Raw genomic sequence first — 14,507 nt, forward strand, 5'->3', positions numbered from 1 at the left:
GGACTGTCCGGTGCGCCAGATCTGCAACGATCTGCAACGGTCAGCTGCGTTGATTAAGGAAGGAAATCGGGCACCGGACAGTGTCCGGTGTGCACCGGATTGTCCGGTGCACCCGACGACAGAAGGCAAGGATGGCCTTCCAGATTTGTTCTCAACGGCTCCTAGCTGCCTTGGGGCTATAAAAGGGACCCCTAGACGCATGGAGGAGGACACCAAGCATACCTTGAGCACTCTTGATCACTCACACATTAATCTTGCACACTTGTTCGACATTCTAGTGATTTGAGCTCCGTTCTAGTGTGCTAGTCTCTTGAGCTTAAGTCTGGGTCTTGAGTGTGCGTATTCGCTGTGATCTTTGTGTTGTGTGTGAGTTGCTAATCCCTCCCTTGCTCCGTGATTCTCTGTGAACATCTTTTGTAAGGGCGAGAGGCTCCAAGTTGTGGAGATTCCTCGCAAACGGGATTGAGAAAAGAAAAGCAAGAACACCGTGGTATTCAAGTTGATCATTGGATCACTTGAGAGGAGTTGAGTGCAACTCTCGTCCGTTAGGACGCCACAACGTGGAGTAGGCAAGTTTTTGTACTTGGCCGAACCACGGGATAACCACCGTGTCATCTCTGTGATTGATTTCTTGTGGTTATTGTGTTTTGACTCCTCTCTAGCCACTTGGCCATACTTGTGCTAACACTTAACAAGTTTTTGTGGCTTAAGTTTTGAAGTTTTACAGGATCACCTATTCACCCCCCCTCTAGGTGCTCTCAGTCACCACCTCGCCTAACCCCTAGGGCGGCCCGGGCCCGGTCTGTTTTGGGCCCGGCCTGCCAGTCACGGTTAGAAAACCGGGCTGGGTCGTCTAAGCACGCGGGCTCAATTTCCTGTCCGAGCCCGGCCCGCATCAGGCCTAAACGGGACGACCCATTTAGCACGAAAAAAGCGGGCTATGCGGGCCGGTAAACATGTTTTAGTGTAAAAAACGGGCTTAGAGGTAAACGGGCCGTGCCGGGCTAGCCCATCGTGCCTAGTTTTCTGTCCGAGCCCGACCCGCTTATTCGTGCCGGGCCGGCCAGGGCTCGCTTAGAACCGGGTCGTACCGGGTTTGGACCGGACCCAAACAACGGGCTTTATGCCGGACTTGTGGCCCTCGTGCTTATTGGTCATCTATACCTAGGCTAACCTGATTCTGCTCCTTAGGCCCTAGCAACAAATCCGTATCCCGAGTCCGGCGACGGCAGTATCCGAGCTCGCACTCGCGCACCCGTCCATCGCATCGCATCTGTCCTCCCATCCCCTCAGCGCCACCGCACCGCAATCACACGCGCGCCACCCGCGATGACGCCGGCGGCGGCGATCTCCGGCTCCAGCAGCCACGTCGTCGTCTCCTCCGCCCGCCTCAGGCAGCCGTTCACGCTCCCTCCGCGCACCGCTTGCCCAATCGCCGCCGCCGCCTCGCCCGTGACCCGCCGCGGGGTCGCGGTCGCCGCCGTGTCGAGCCCCGTTGTGTCCGCCGCCGCGGGGAAGGATGGTTAGTTATTCTAACGCCGCATTGATGTACTCTGATTCGTTGCTTGTTCGGGCTTGCTGGTATCGAGGGTGCTGAGGGGTATGGCTATTGGTATGTGCTTTCGATGGGCTAGAAGTAACCATTGCTGTGAGATGGGATAAACTGTAAGCTGCGATGATTGGTTGATTTCGTTGATGCTGCGATGGAACAGCCAAAATATGATCGAGTCCTTTTGTTTGTAGCTAACTCTGGTGCCCATGGGGTGCCAATACCTATTAGAGCAACTCCAAAAGGCTAGCTATAATTCTAGCTAAATTTAGAGTTTTATGATGACTCTAAAAAATAGATAACTTCATAAACAATGAGGTAAACCAACAAACTCTCTATAAATCTTGTGTATCCATATTCAAATCACCTGAAAACCCCTGCTGTGCCGAGCTACCCGAAATTGACTGTCCACATCATCGGCCAACGAGACAAGGTACTGCACATACTTCAAGCAGCCTGCGGAGATGTATCGCACGATGGACCTAGCAAACCCATTTTCTTCTTTGGCTTTTGAACTGGACCGGACTGTACTGTACGTGTCTATTCGTGCTCATTGTATCTGCAGGCGCGTGCACGAGAACGGGAAGAGATGGCGAGCGAGCGCGCTCGTCAAAGATGACCAGCGGCCTTGACGGGATACCCAGCAGGATAGAGAAGCGAGGAAGAAAGAGTGTCTGTTGGATCAAGTTTTGGACGCCGTTTTTCTATTTTTACCGATACTAGTTGATTTAGCTAGACTGTTGGAGTTGCTCTTAAAAGTCAGCTGTATTCTCCTCTCTAAACTATTAAAATTGCCTATGCCAAATTTCAGGCTCGTTTCTGTTCTGGTGTAGCCACTAGACCAATTAGGAACTCTTATGTTGAGTGATGTATACTTATGTCATATGTGAATTACTGAACCTTGCATTTTTTTTCTTGAATTTCGAATTTATCAGGCCTTATGATTGCATAATTTGATTTTTCTTTGCATGCCCATTGAGCTATTCCTGCTGTTTAATGTGGCGTAGAACATCTTTTGAATGTGATCCTCTCTGCTCCCTCATACCAATACATGCACTCAAATGTTTTAGGTATCGAATTATCGATGTGAGCTTTCATTATACAGGAAGTATTGTATCATGCACAACACACTTTCTTTCTAACTCTAGCAATTTCTTGCAGCCAAACAGGCTCCTAAGGATTTCCTTCAAATCATTGATTTTGACAAGGATACAATAATGAAGATTCTTAATCGAGCCATCGAGGTTAAGGCATTGATAAAGTCTGGAGACAAGAGCTTCCAACCGTTCAAAGGGAAAACAATGGCCATGATTTTTGCCAAGCCATCAATGAGGACCCGTGTTTCATTTGAGACGGGATTCTTTTTACTTGGTGGGCATGCTATTTATTTGGGTCCAGATGATATCCAGATGGGCAAACGTGAGGAGACTCGTGATGTTGCTAGAGTACTTTCTGGCTATAATGACATCATTATGGCTAGGGTCTTTGCTCACCAAGTATGGTCATGAGTTGCATAATTAAGATTTCTTTTATGTGGTCTTTTTACCAACATAACCAACAAGGGCACATAACCTGGATCATTTTTCTTTTTACATATTTGATCTGTCTTCTCCGTGCTGCTTAAGCACAACAATTGGATATCAATCTCAAAACTACAAGCACTATAGTCGTTAGTTAAAGTAAAATTTTGCCAGTGGGAATATATTATTATGAAACAACAACTTCAATTTGGTATATATTTAACTGAAACAGTAAGTGTGTTTAATTCTAATAAACCAACTTGGGTCCTGATATGTATATGGATGTGTGGTGTTTTTGAACTGATATCATCATCTTGGCAGTTTTCTTCAGTGTTTTCTTGGTTTGTCTGTGTTCTATCTGATATGAAGATCAAACTTGTTTTATCTGGATGTAAACAAATAATTGGTGTTTTGAGTTGATATCTTGCCTCGAGATCATGTTTGTTTAGTTGTCTTGGATATTGTTACTTTATCTTCATAATTTACCGCTCTCATTTGTCCTTCTCATATTGATGTTAGGTAGTTCCAGTTGGTTTTGATTCCTTTTGTTTCCATCCAAACATTGTCTCCTAACTTCTCATATGGTTTTGGTAGGATATTCTGGACTTGGCAAAATATGCATCTGTACCTGTCATAAATGGTCTCACTGACTATAACCATCCATGCCAGATAATGGCTGATGCACTTACTATGCTTGAGCAGATTGGTCGTATTGAAAACACTAAGGTAGAATCATAACACTGAATTAACTGTGTTTGGCCTGTGTCTAATTTTGAGTTTCTGGGTTGTAACCAATTGTCTTCTTCGATTGCGTTGTAGGTTGTCTATGTTGGAGATGGGAACAACATTGTGCACTCATGGCTGCTATTGGCTGCTGTGCTTCCTTTTCACTTTGTATGTGCTTGTCCCAAGGGATTTGAGCCTGACGCAAACACAGTGGAGATCGCCAGGAGTGCTGGAATCAGTAAGATTGAAATAACAAACAGTCCCAGGGAAGCAGTTAAGGGAGCAGACATTGTGTACACAGATGTTTGGGCCAGTATGGGACAAAAGGAAGAAGCTGATTATAGAAAACAGAAGTTCCAGGGATTCACGGTATGTTTGTTTTTCACACTTTCTAGAATTTCTGCGTGTCTTACTGGACTCCAAGTACATATACATAGCATAAGCCCATGAGGTGATTGAGTTACAACTAGAGAAATCATCGTATATGTTCTGTCCTTCATATGATTCAAGGTACTGTATTTATCTCAAATCATAATTGTGGTGTTCAAGTGGCAGTGAAACTGTACAAGCGACCATTGCTCAATGTCTTATTTCTGTGTTTCTCAGTAGTAATTATAGCTCACATTGTTAGCCTTCAGCTAACACTTCTGTTTTTTATCCTATATTGCAGGTGGATGAGGCCCTGATGGAGATTGCTGGCCCACAGGCCTACCTTATGCACTGTTTGCCTGCAGAGAGAGGAGTGGAGGTGACTGACGGCGCCATTGAGGCTCCCAACTCAATCGTGTTCCCCCAGGCTGAGAACAGAATGCACGCTCAGAACGCCATCATGCTTCACGTGCTCGGTGCTTAACTCTCCTATTGCACACCAGTGACACGCTCCTCTTAGATTATTGGGCATTGCTGTCTTGCTGAAGCATTGAGGCTGTTTTGGCTTTAGGGCATATATGAGAGCTTAGTTCAGACGAACTGTTTAGTAAGGTGATAACGGTTCTTCAGGGTGGGAATTTGTTGTGCTGTAAAGGTTTGGTAACCTGAATAAAAAATAAACTTATGTGCTAGTTTCATTCGCGAATCATGACAGCTTTAACATTGAAAGACACGTTTGGCCGAGACCCTGGATCAGTTTTGCCTGGCTCCATCCTTCCTTGCCTGCACTACTGCACCTGCCTTCTCTTTTTGCCGCATCAGGTTGGAGTTTTGGAAGGGTGTGGTTGGAGTTCGGTGTGTTTGGTTGGTAGATAGAGGATGCATCGTATATCCTGGTGGAGCGGATTCATATTTCATAAAAAAAAAACTGTTTGGAAAGATTGCATGAGCAGAAAAAAAATTCTGAGATGTTTGGTTGCTTTTATGCCAAATCTGAAAGGCTATGACACTTGAAAACATCCCAGACAGAGTGTAAGACTATCCACGGCAATTCCTCTTAAATTTCTCTTTCTACATCCCACTTTTATGTCACATTGTTAAGATTTCATCCTATTTTTTTCATTTCCTACAACGGTTCTATCTAAATACTTCTCTTATTATAACCATAAAATATCATTTTCTATTCATACTTTTTATTATTATCAACTTTTTTCAACTAATAAATACCGACATACGCAAAACCACACAGGTGTGTCCACTACCCTGCTTCTAGCGGTTCACTATGCAACACACTTAGGGCCTGTTTGGAAATGCGGTTTTGAAATGATGTAGTTTTGAGATACTATAGTTTACAATTGTACATGACAAAAATACTACGATATTACTTTACCACGGTAAAACCATAGTATTCCTTAAAACCGAGATTTGTTTGGTTTCATTGGAAAAACAAAGTATATGTAGAGAGAAGAGAAGAAAATTGAGGTCATGAGTAGAGTTTCGAAAACTCCAAAAATATCACGGTTTCAAGTAAACCATGGTATTTAAAACTGTGTTTTGTCTGTACAAACCAAACATTTTTTGTGTTCCAACACTATAGTATCATCAAATACCATAGTATTGTTTCAAAACTGAAAAAATACTACGCTTCCAAACATGGCCTTAGGGGCTATTTGGAACTTTATTTCTCAAAACCATAGTTTATAATACCACAGTTTAGGCCCTGTTTGGAAGTGTAATATTTTTGCAGTTTTAAAACAATACTATGGTATTTGATGATACTATAGTATTGGAACACAAAAAGTGTTTTGTTTGTACAGTCAAAACACAGTTTTAAATATCATGGTTTACCTAAAACCGTTGTATTTTTGGAGTTTTCGAAACTACACTCATGATATCAGTTTTCTTCTCTTCTCTCTACATATACTTTGTTTTTCCAATAGAACCAAACAGATCTCGGTTTTGAGCAACACTGTGGTTTTACTGTGGTAAAATAATACCGTAGTATTTATGTCATGTACAATTGTAAACTATAGTATCTCAAAACTACATCATTTCAAAACTGCATTTCCAAACAGGCCCTTAATGTATGCCATGACATAATTATGGTATTTTTATATCAGTTCAATCCAACACCTGGTTGGAGATATAGTATTTTAGTTGTAGTATAAGAGACGAGAAGACCGTAGCTGTGTGTAAGAAAAAACTTTGGTATAGACCAAAGTTTTTTACCAAAAATGTTGTGGTATTGGTAAACCATGGTTTAAAATACAGATGTGGTCTCAAACGTCTTTTAGTGTAAAATACTATGTTATGCTTAAATATCATAGTGTTGTCTTTGAACTAAGAAAATATTATATTTCCAAACAGACTCTTAGACTCTCTCCAGCAATAAACTCTATATCGTTCTGTACTCTAAATCTAGCAAACTCAGCCTCCTCTATAGTGTCTAGCAATGAACTGTAAAATTTCCTATAAAATAGCGGACGGTACCTTCGCACGCTACTTCTAGCGCATCACTGTGCACACGCTATACAATCAGTCCTGCGTCTTCCTCTCTCCACTTTCCCTCCGTTGCACGTGATGGTTGTGGCCTTGTGGGACCCATAGACCATGGTGTAAACTGAACATTAGAAATTGATTTAAGTACACGTAAATAACATTTTTACATGTAATTGCAAATTTTTTTTGGCAAACGAACGAAAGACTATTTGTTAGAGTTAACCAACATGAATTAATATATATACAATAATCCTGGATAATTGATTTTCTAATTAATATACGTTTGCAAAATTGTCCAAGTGTCATTTTTGCATTAGTTAATTACGTCATGTTCAAATTATATGCAAAAGAGTGAATAATTATGGTACTTTATGAATTTTGTTAACACTGTAGAAATAGATAATGAAATTTAGAGGACGTTGCTGGAGATGTAAAAAATATAAAGAGTATAATCTTTTAAATGATGCTGTAAAAGACAAGTAATATTACTTTACAGGATAGAATTTAGGGGACGATGCTGGAAGTCTTACACTGTAGCAGGCATAGCGGCCAGCGCTGCAGCCTGTACCGTCACCTGTACGCGCTAAACGAAGAGGGGGCGGATGATAGGATGCGTTGCGCACAGCCTAAACAGTGTTTTACAACGTCTATATGCATAATCTGATGGATACAACCTAATCTCCCATCCTCCCCTTCCCGCGGTTTTGTGTTACACGTCACTTTACTGTCGTCTAAGATTGTACAATACTATAGATAACACTGGTACAAAGTGAAGTTTAAAATATAAGATAATATGAAATGAGATAAGAGAGTGTTGGAGATAGCCTAATTATTACAAGCCATGTCTAGCATTATAGATAACAATGTTACAGAATGAAGTTTAAAATATAAGATGAGATATAAAATAAGATAAGACCTGCTAGAAATAGCCTAATTATTGTCTAGGCGCCGAGAGGCTCGTCTCGGGGCGTGCTTATAATTTAGGATGCAAGGAGTATGGAATAGTAGCTACATTTGGGGCGAGCACAAGTTATTTTATCAGACGAGTCCTAGGCAAGTAGGCATCTCAGATAAGAAATGAAGTTGAGCAAATGGACATTTATGTAACAGTAATACAGGCATGAGGCATCCATCAATCGTTCTGTCGAAGTGCTGGTTTGACTTGACCACAAAGATTTCAGAGGCAAGTGCCTTGATTTGACGTGGCATATGATGCAAAGAAAGAAACTGCTGATCGTTTCAGCATGAACAGAAGGTAATATCCCTTGGTCATGATTCCAGTTCGTGCGTGTTAACATTTGCCGTACTACGGACTACGGTACTCTCGATGAGCTGTTGAGAAAATTACGTAGCATCCACAATCAAGCAGCAGCAGATCACCTCCTCAGGCTTTCCATGACGTACGAGCCATACAGGTCCCTGAAGTATAAATCCAAACTGGTTCAGTGAGCTCTATTTTGATAACACACAAAACTCTATTTTGACAACACACAAATTATTGTCCTGTATAGAGCGTATCAAAGCAAGCTAGTATAGAGTAGTACTTCCTACGTTCTTAAATATATGACGATGTTAATTTTTTTAAAAACTTTACTACTCGTCTTATTCAAAATATTTATTCAAAAAAATGTAAAATTTCAAATTAATGCACAAACAACCCTAAGTGATAAAACAAATCATAACAAAATAAATTATAATTCATGATTTTTTTGAATAAGACAAGCGGTCAAAGTTTTTTTAAAAGAAGTCAACGGCGGCATATATTTAAGAACGGAGGTAGTAACATAAGCCAAATTAGGTCTGGTTTGGTTGCACATGAATCAAAGAGATCGAAGAGGATTAAGATACTGTTTGGTTCACATATTTCTAATGTAATGGATAACTAAATAACATTAAATCATGTTTATTTAAGTTTAACCGTAATCGGATACCACACTAGAAAATGATACCATCCTATTCAAACTCATTACCGTTGGTATTTCAGCGCGAATCGTTACCATTATCATTTACGTTACATTTCATTAACCAAACGGCACCTAAATCTTTTTCTATTCAATTTTGACTTGGACTCGATTTAATCACTCCAATCCTTCTAAACTGAATAAGCCTTTTAAGCCTTATTTGAATGCTCTCGCATTCACCTCAATTCACGTGTATTGTCATATGTATTGAGGTGGATTGAGGTGTAAATTAGTTTAAGTTTCACTCTAATCTATCTCAATACATATAGATTGAAATGAATACGAGAGTATCGACCTTACGAGGAACAAAACTCACATCGAGTGCTCGATTGCTTTGATGGCATCTTCGGCTGGGAGGAAATCATTCACTGCAACTTCTTTGTTTTCATTCTTTTTATCTGTCAACATAGCAGAAATATAACGATTTTGCACTCTAGTTATTGCATTTGACGCTCTGTAGTGTAACACTCGGACAAGCTGTGGATACAGGTTTAGGAACATACAATCTTCAAAAAAGCGGCGGATCTCTTGAAGGCGATGCGGGGGGAGGTCCGAGATGTCCTTGTAGTGACGGAATTCAGGGTCATCAGCACAGACAGCTATGATCTTATCATCTTTCTCACCCTGATGATATTGAACAACAATTAAATAAGGTGCAAAGAATTCAGCCATGGGATAGAACTAATTTACGAGGAGAACTGCTATATTCTACAGAAAGATCTTATGCTGGCTTGGTCAAAACTGACACATCAAATGGTCTCAAAATTACGTGGAAGAACACAGTGAAATAGCCCCTAGCCAAAGGTAAAACAGAGCAAACACTATGGGATCAGGTGATGGAGAAACTAGACCTGATCGATCATAGGCATGAGCCCAATAGCACGAGCTCGCAGAAAACACCCAGGGACAACTTGTTCCTTCCAGAAAAAGAGCACACAATGTTAGCGTAAAGCTGATAACGGAAGGCTATCGAAATGCTACATAAACACATCACACCTGCATCAGTACGAGGACGTCCATGGGGTCGCTATCCTCACAGAGTGTGCGTGGAATGAAACCATAGTTATGTGGGTAAACAACAGAGGAGTAAAGGACACGATCCACCTGTAATAAGCAATCTCCGGTTACCTACTGTCAATGTGAAAAAAAGAATTGTAGCAAGCAACCCCACCATAACCCTTGGTGTTACTAATGGAAATATTGTCAATAACACATTATTAAGACATGTTCTTTTTTTTTCCTATATAGAGACTGCATTTTGTATGGAGCAGTGCCAATTGCATCTTGGCGTAGGCACACACATCAACGAGATTTCAGCAATACTGCTGTATCCAACAGGGAGTTCATGGTGCACATATTTACTAAGTGATTCCAAATTTAGAAACACCAAAACAAAATTTAATGTGCTGAACATGAAATAGGACCTCACCTTGATCAGACCAGATATCTTGTCCAACTCATACTTAACCTTGCTGCCTCTAGGAATCTCAACCACCTGGCAATTGAAAAAATGTGCACATAAACTTACTTTATAGGAATCAAGCAAGTACATGATAAGATAGTTTGAGATATGTCGAAGAGGGGTAAATAAAGGAGTGCAGGCTGCAGGAAATAATATGTACTGTACTAGACTAGACTACTAGCATGTAAGTATATCTTGTTTATACAAAACCGTTGATTGGTGAGTACTATACCCCAACAACACAACTCGAGGCACGATTGAGCTAGCACATCATGTATCTGTACTACAAGACAGTTTGAGATATGTTTGCACCAGTAGATCATATGTTCATATCATAGCCAAAATGATGTGCAAATTCAAAAATCATGAGACTGATTAGGTAGTGGTAACTTAAGTTCTATTGCCCCACAAGTTTCAATAGACCTAATATATGTAGGGAGGTTATAAAATATGGAGTCCATGACTGCTAAGCAGGCCATGAATATCGGTCCCTATTCACATATGAAGCTTAATGTAAGTACGAAGATAAAAAGCTTCAAATTGCTATCCATCAGTAAGATCAGAATTAAGAACACCAACCATATTTGTAAATTTACTAGTAAAAGTTAGACTTACACAATTGAACACTTCAGGAGCCTCTGGTCCTGCATTTGAAAGGTACACGATAAGGCAAAGAAAAAACAGCAAATCGCTTAGAGCAGAACACTAGTGCATTTTGATATTCTTAAAGACTTAAAACCATGAGGAGACCAGGGAAAGGAAAGGTGACAATACCATAGTCTATGAAACAAGTATAGCAAAATGATAGAAAGAAATGATGAAGAACAAGTGTTTTAGTACCTATCTCCAAATCATGCCATGGGTGAGCAGCAACATTTTTCTCGGACACGGAAGAAAGGATACCCTCATTGAGAGCAGCAGCTCCAGCCATGACTATGATTTAAGACAATTTCATGAATTCAACAAGTTCTATAATTCAAGAACCATAAGAGGCAAGTTAAATAGCTCACGCCACTTTGTTGAGTATGTGCTCAAACAATAGGTAAGCATTGCCTAAGTGAGTAAGTAGACTTTAGCAACCAACTTGTACAATTCTACACTAAAATTACTGGCACCATATCCATGACCTCACATTTTTTTCGAAAGCACAAGAGAATTGCCGTGGGCCCATGGCAAAAATTTACTCCCTCCATTCCAAAATATAGTTCTTTCTGGCCCACGTTTTTTTCCGTCCACATTCATTCCAATAATAATGAATATAGACATACATACAAACTACATTCATATGTTACTTAATGAATGTTTGATTAGTCTAAAACAAATTATATTTTGAGGTAAAAGGAGTATTAGATAGGGATGAGGAAAACCACACACAGAACAACTGAACAAAGCCGCCCATCCCTCCCCCCCCCCCAAATGAACAACTGAACAAAGAACTTCTTAGTTTCTTGCTTTGTTGTCATGTCGATTTGTCAAAGGAGAAAAAACTCTAAGGTTCCGTTTGTTTCATTGGAATTGAATTCCATTCTAATAATCATAATTTAGACACAAACTAATTAAGCTAATATATTTGTATATTATCCTAAATCATATGAGAGAGATAGTTATACACTACACTTATGCTATAGAGAATCAAGTAGAAGAGTGTGCTATAATTTGTATATTAGAAAAGTAGCATTCAAATATATAGAATCAATTTTCATCTCTCATCCTATAAATTTGAGGTTGATTTATATATAAACTTTGGAAAGTTGTGGGATGACTAATTCTAAAAAAATAGTCTACTCTATTAGTTTAGATTCCAATTCCTTAAAATAAAGGAACAAACCGGGCCTAATCAGAAACTGGATAACTTTTGGAGCCATCAGGCATGGAGAGTAAACAAATTGAGAACGCAGTCAACCTAGCACGTCGTGGATGGCCGCACCAACCATCTTGCGCCCTATGCAATAGACCTATAGAATCAGAACTCCATCTATGCCTAACCTGCCCCTTCGCTCATGAGGTCTGGAACACAGTTCTTGCTTGGGAAAGCTTTTCCCTGCCGCAACATGTGGATTTGAGCAACATCTCCAGCATTGGCGAGTGGTGAGAGAAGACGGAGACTCTCTTTCCGCAAGATCGCAAAAGGGAGTTCAATGGCCTGGTCATCTACACTACGTGGAACCTTTGGAAGGAGCGCAACCGAAGAATCTTTGAGCATCGCTCGCTGTCACCGCTCCGGATCGCAGGGAGAGTGAGAGAGTGTGTCTTGCTCTATAAAAGTGCGTCTAACCGCTTTGGCTTGTACTAGGGTTGCATGTCGTGTTCCTTCTTAGGTGCCCGATACTAAGACCTGAGTGTGTTCCTTCTTAGGTGCCCGATACTAAGGCCTGAGTAGCTCCTGCCACTTCGTTCCAAAAAAAAAATTGAGAACGCAGAAAAGCTCTGTCTCCTGAGTAACTTCAAAGCCATACAAAAGCAGAAAAGGACAAACGGAAAGTGGCCTTCTACGTTACTGCAGATAGCATAAAGAAAGATGCCAATGAACAATGCCAAGTGAAATTAATGTATGTACGGGATTGCCACAGGGCGCGATTTGATTAGTACATACATACTCAAGCTTTTTCTATGCAAGCTACCTAATCAAAACTAGCATGATCTTAGTCAAGCAATATACGAAGAGATGACATCAGTATCCTAAACAACTCCGCACGAGACAACATGAACAACCAAGTCCTGAACAATTGCAGCACCACCTTCTACAAAAATAGGAATCGTGCACACACGGTAGTGCTAGTACAAAAAAAACACATGCTCGCAAGTACTGAATAATCGCAGCACCGCCTTCTACAAACATGGAGTAGAACCAGATGGGAAACAGAACAATTGTCATCACCAAAAAAAAAAACAGAGGACGGATAGAGTGCCAACGAGGTTGTAGTGCAGTGCAGTGCTGCTACATGTTTATAGCAAACTCAGCATGCATAACAAGAAAGGGACGCTCTCGAAAAGTGAAGCAAACAAAAGCCACACAGCGTAATGATCCTGTCCAGAACAAATCGAAGCCGATCCAGAGTAACATAATTACATAACTCGATCGCCAGAGTAGCATAACTACCGAGCCGTGTAAACAAATCCACTATTGGTTTTACGTAGAGCAAAACCCAATACAGGAGTGAAATCAAAACAAGCCTAATAAAAAAAAAAGGATCCATGCGGAAAGTTCAGATTGAAATAGGATCTAAAACAAGGAAGAGCACATTCGTTGGTTATCAGAAGCATCCCAAAAGCGTATTTCCGAATTTCGCCAGACGTTTTTCCATTATACTACTGATAAAGTGGGGAACAAAAATGTTGATGCCGTTTGTGATACTACTAGCAGTAGTAAAGACTAGTACTGAAGGGCACCAGAGTTTAGGAAAAGGAATTAGGGAAAAATGAATCAGAAACAGGATATAAGAAAAACACATGAAACCTGCATAAAAACGTAGAAAAGGGGGAGGGGATCAACGAAGAGAAACGGTCGCAAACTAAACTACCCGCCTCTGATCACTAAATACATCACCAACAGATTAAGCACAGGAAAGCGCACCATAGAAGCGTCAAGGCCAAGCTAAGGACCCAACCGAACGGGCGCATGCGCATCGGCGAGAAACAAAAACACACACACACACGAACGCGCTCAGGGGGCAGGGCAGGCGCACGAAAACGGAGAAAGCAGCGTCATCAGAAGGTGAGAAGCACGAGCAAGCGATGGATCAGAGGGAAACAGGAAGGAGGAGGCGCCCTCGCCACTCACCGGAGCCGATCGGATGGTCCCTTCCCTGGCCCGGTGGCGAGAGCGAGAAGAGGCGAGTGGCGAGGTGGCGGAGCGGCCTCGAGTTCACTGCTGCTGTCCAGGGCTCCGGGGCTGGCTGACTGGCTCGAATCAAATGTGATATTTCCGGCAGCTATAGGCCTTCGCTTTATGACGGGTGGGCCCCGGCGTCCCATCGACTCATCGGACGGCCGCACGACCGTGACGTGGACGGTGCCGATCGCGCCACGCGAGGGATAACGCGCTTCAGGGGAACAGGGCGGAGTGGAAGGCTGCACACCGGCACCGCATCTGATTTCCCCGTCTCATCACAGGCCACGGCGGCGAAGGAATATACTTGGGAATCGGACGCCACGCCGTGGGAAGACCTCGTTCACCGCGGGAGTGGACCCTAGTCCCTAGACGCGGAGGCCGACGCCCGTCCGTACAGTCGCGGGTTCCATTCCGGGGCTTCGAGCATTCGAGGGCTCGAGGCCGGGGCCCGGCGAGAACCCGGGCGCGCTGCCTCCAACTGCTCCACCAGACTGGCACGGCACAGACCATGTCGGCTAGTGGCCGCCTAACCACTCGGACAATAAGCCCGCCCATGAAGCTGTCTAGTTCGTAATCGTAGCAGTCCAGC

At 42.0% G+C, this 14,507-nt stretch overlaps 2 protein-coding genes across 5 annotated transcripts; one reads left to right on the forward strand and one right to left on the reverse strand.

The window, feature by feature from the left end:
- Positions 1 to 1,198: 1,198 nt before the first annotated feature.
- LOC100284885 (ornithine carbamoyltransferase) lies at positions 1,199 to 4,919 on the forward strand. Its single transcript, NM_001370683.1, has 5 exons — positions 1,199 to 1,522; positions 2,711 to 3,045; positions 3,664 to 3,795; positions 3,889 to 4,164; positions 4,466 to 4,919. Exons 1-5 carry the CDS (start codon positions 1,330 to 1,332, stop codon positions 4,646 to 4,648), a joined length of 1,119 nt encoding a protein of 372 aa, NP_001357612.1. The 5' UTR covers positions 1,199 to 1,329; the 3' UTR covers positions 4,649 to 4,919.
- Positions 4,920 to 7,734: 2,815 nt separating this feature from the next.
- LOC100284187 (uncharacterized) lies at positions 7,735 to 14,185 on the reverse strand. 4 transcript variants are annotated; one of them, XM_035966941.1, is made up of 9 exons: positions 13,868 to 14,185; positions 10,927 to 11,019; positions 10,702 to 10,730; positions 10,054 to 10,119; positions 9,621 to 9,728; positions 9,476 to 9,541; positions 9,128 to 9,248; positions 8,925 to 9,022; positions 7,735 to 8,082 (listed from the first exon to the last, which is right to left on the reverse strand). In XM_035966941.1, the coding sequence occupies exons 2-8, from the start codon at positions 11,015 to 11,017 to the stop codon at positions 8,937 to 8,939; spliced, it is 567 nt and encodes a 188-aa protein (XP_035822834.1). In that variant the 5' UTR covers positions 11,018 to 11,019; positions 13,868 to 14,185; the 3' UTR covers positions 7,735 to 8,082; positions 8,925 to 8,936. The 4 variants fall into 4 exon arrangements, with proteins under 4 accessions (XP_035822834.1, XP_035822833.1, XP_035822832.1 ...); XM_035966940.1 differs by having other exon boundaries at positions 8,920 to 9,022; XM_035966939.1 differs by having other exon boundaries at positions 8,941 to 9,022; positions 10,927 to 11,055.
- Positions 14,186 to 14,507: the final 322 nt, after the last annotated feature.

The sequence above is a fragment of the Zea mays genome, chromosome 4, assembly GCF_902167145.1.
Source record: "Zea mays cultivar B73 chromosome 4, Zm-B73-REFERENCE-NAM-5.0, whole genome shotgun sequence".
Classification (NCBI taxonomy): Eukaryota; Viridiplantae; Streptophyta; class Magnoliopsida; order Poales; family Poaceae; genus Zea; species Zea mays.

What these genes read in the sequence shown, in the direction of transcription:
- LOC100284885 (NM_001370683.1), top strand. Translation starts at nt 1,330, where the DNA reads ATGACGCCGGCGGCGGCGATCTCCGGCTCCAGCAGCCACGTCGTCGTC. An exon ending in CGCCGCCGCGGGGAAGGATG is followed by an intron (nt 1,523 to 2,710) that starts GTTAGTTATTCT and finishes AATTTCTTGCAG; the next exon opens with CCAAACAGGCTCCTAAGGAT. An exon ending in AGAAGTTCCAGGGATTCACG is followed by an intron (nt 4,165 to 4,465) that starts GTATGTTTGTTT and finishes CCTATATTGCAG; the next exon opens with GTGGATGAGGCCCTGATGGA.
- LOC100284187 (XM_035966939.1), bottom strand. Translation starts at nt 11,017, where the DNA reads ATGGCTGGAGCTGCTGCTCTCAATGAGGGTATCCTTTCTTCCGTGTCC. An exon ending in AGATATCTGGTCTGATCAAG is followed by an intron (nt 9,729 to 10,053) that starts GTGAGGTCCTAT and finishes TGCTTATTACAG; the next exon opens with GTGGATCGTGTCCTTTACTC. An exon ending in TCATGCCTATGATCGATCAG is followed by an intron (nt 9,249 to 9,475) that starts GTCTAGTTTCTC and finishes CAATATCATCAG; the next exon opens with GGTGAGAAAGATGATAAGAT.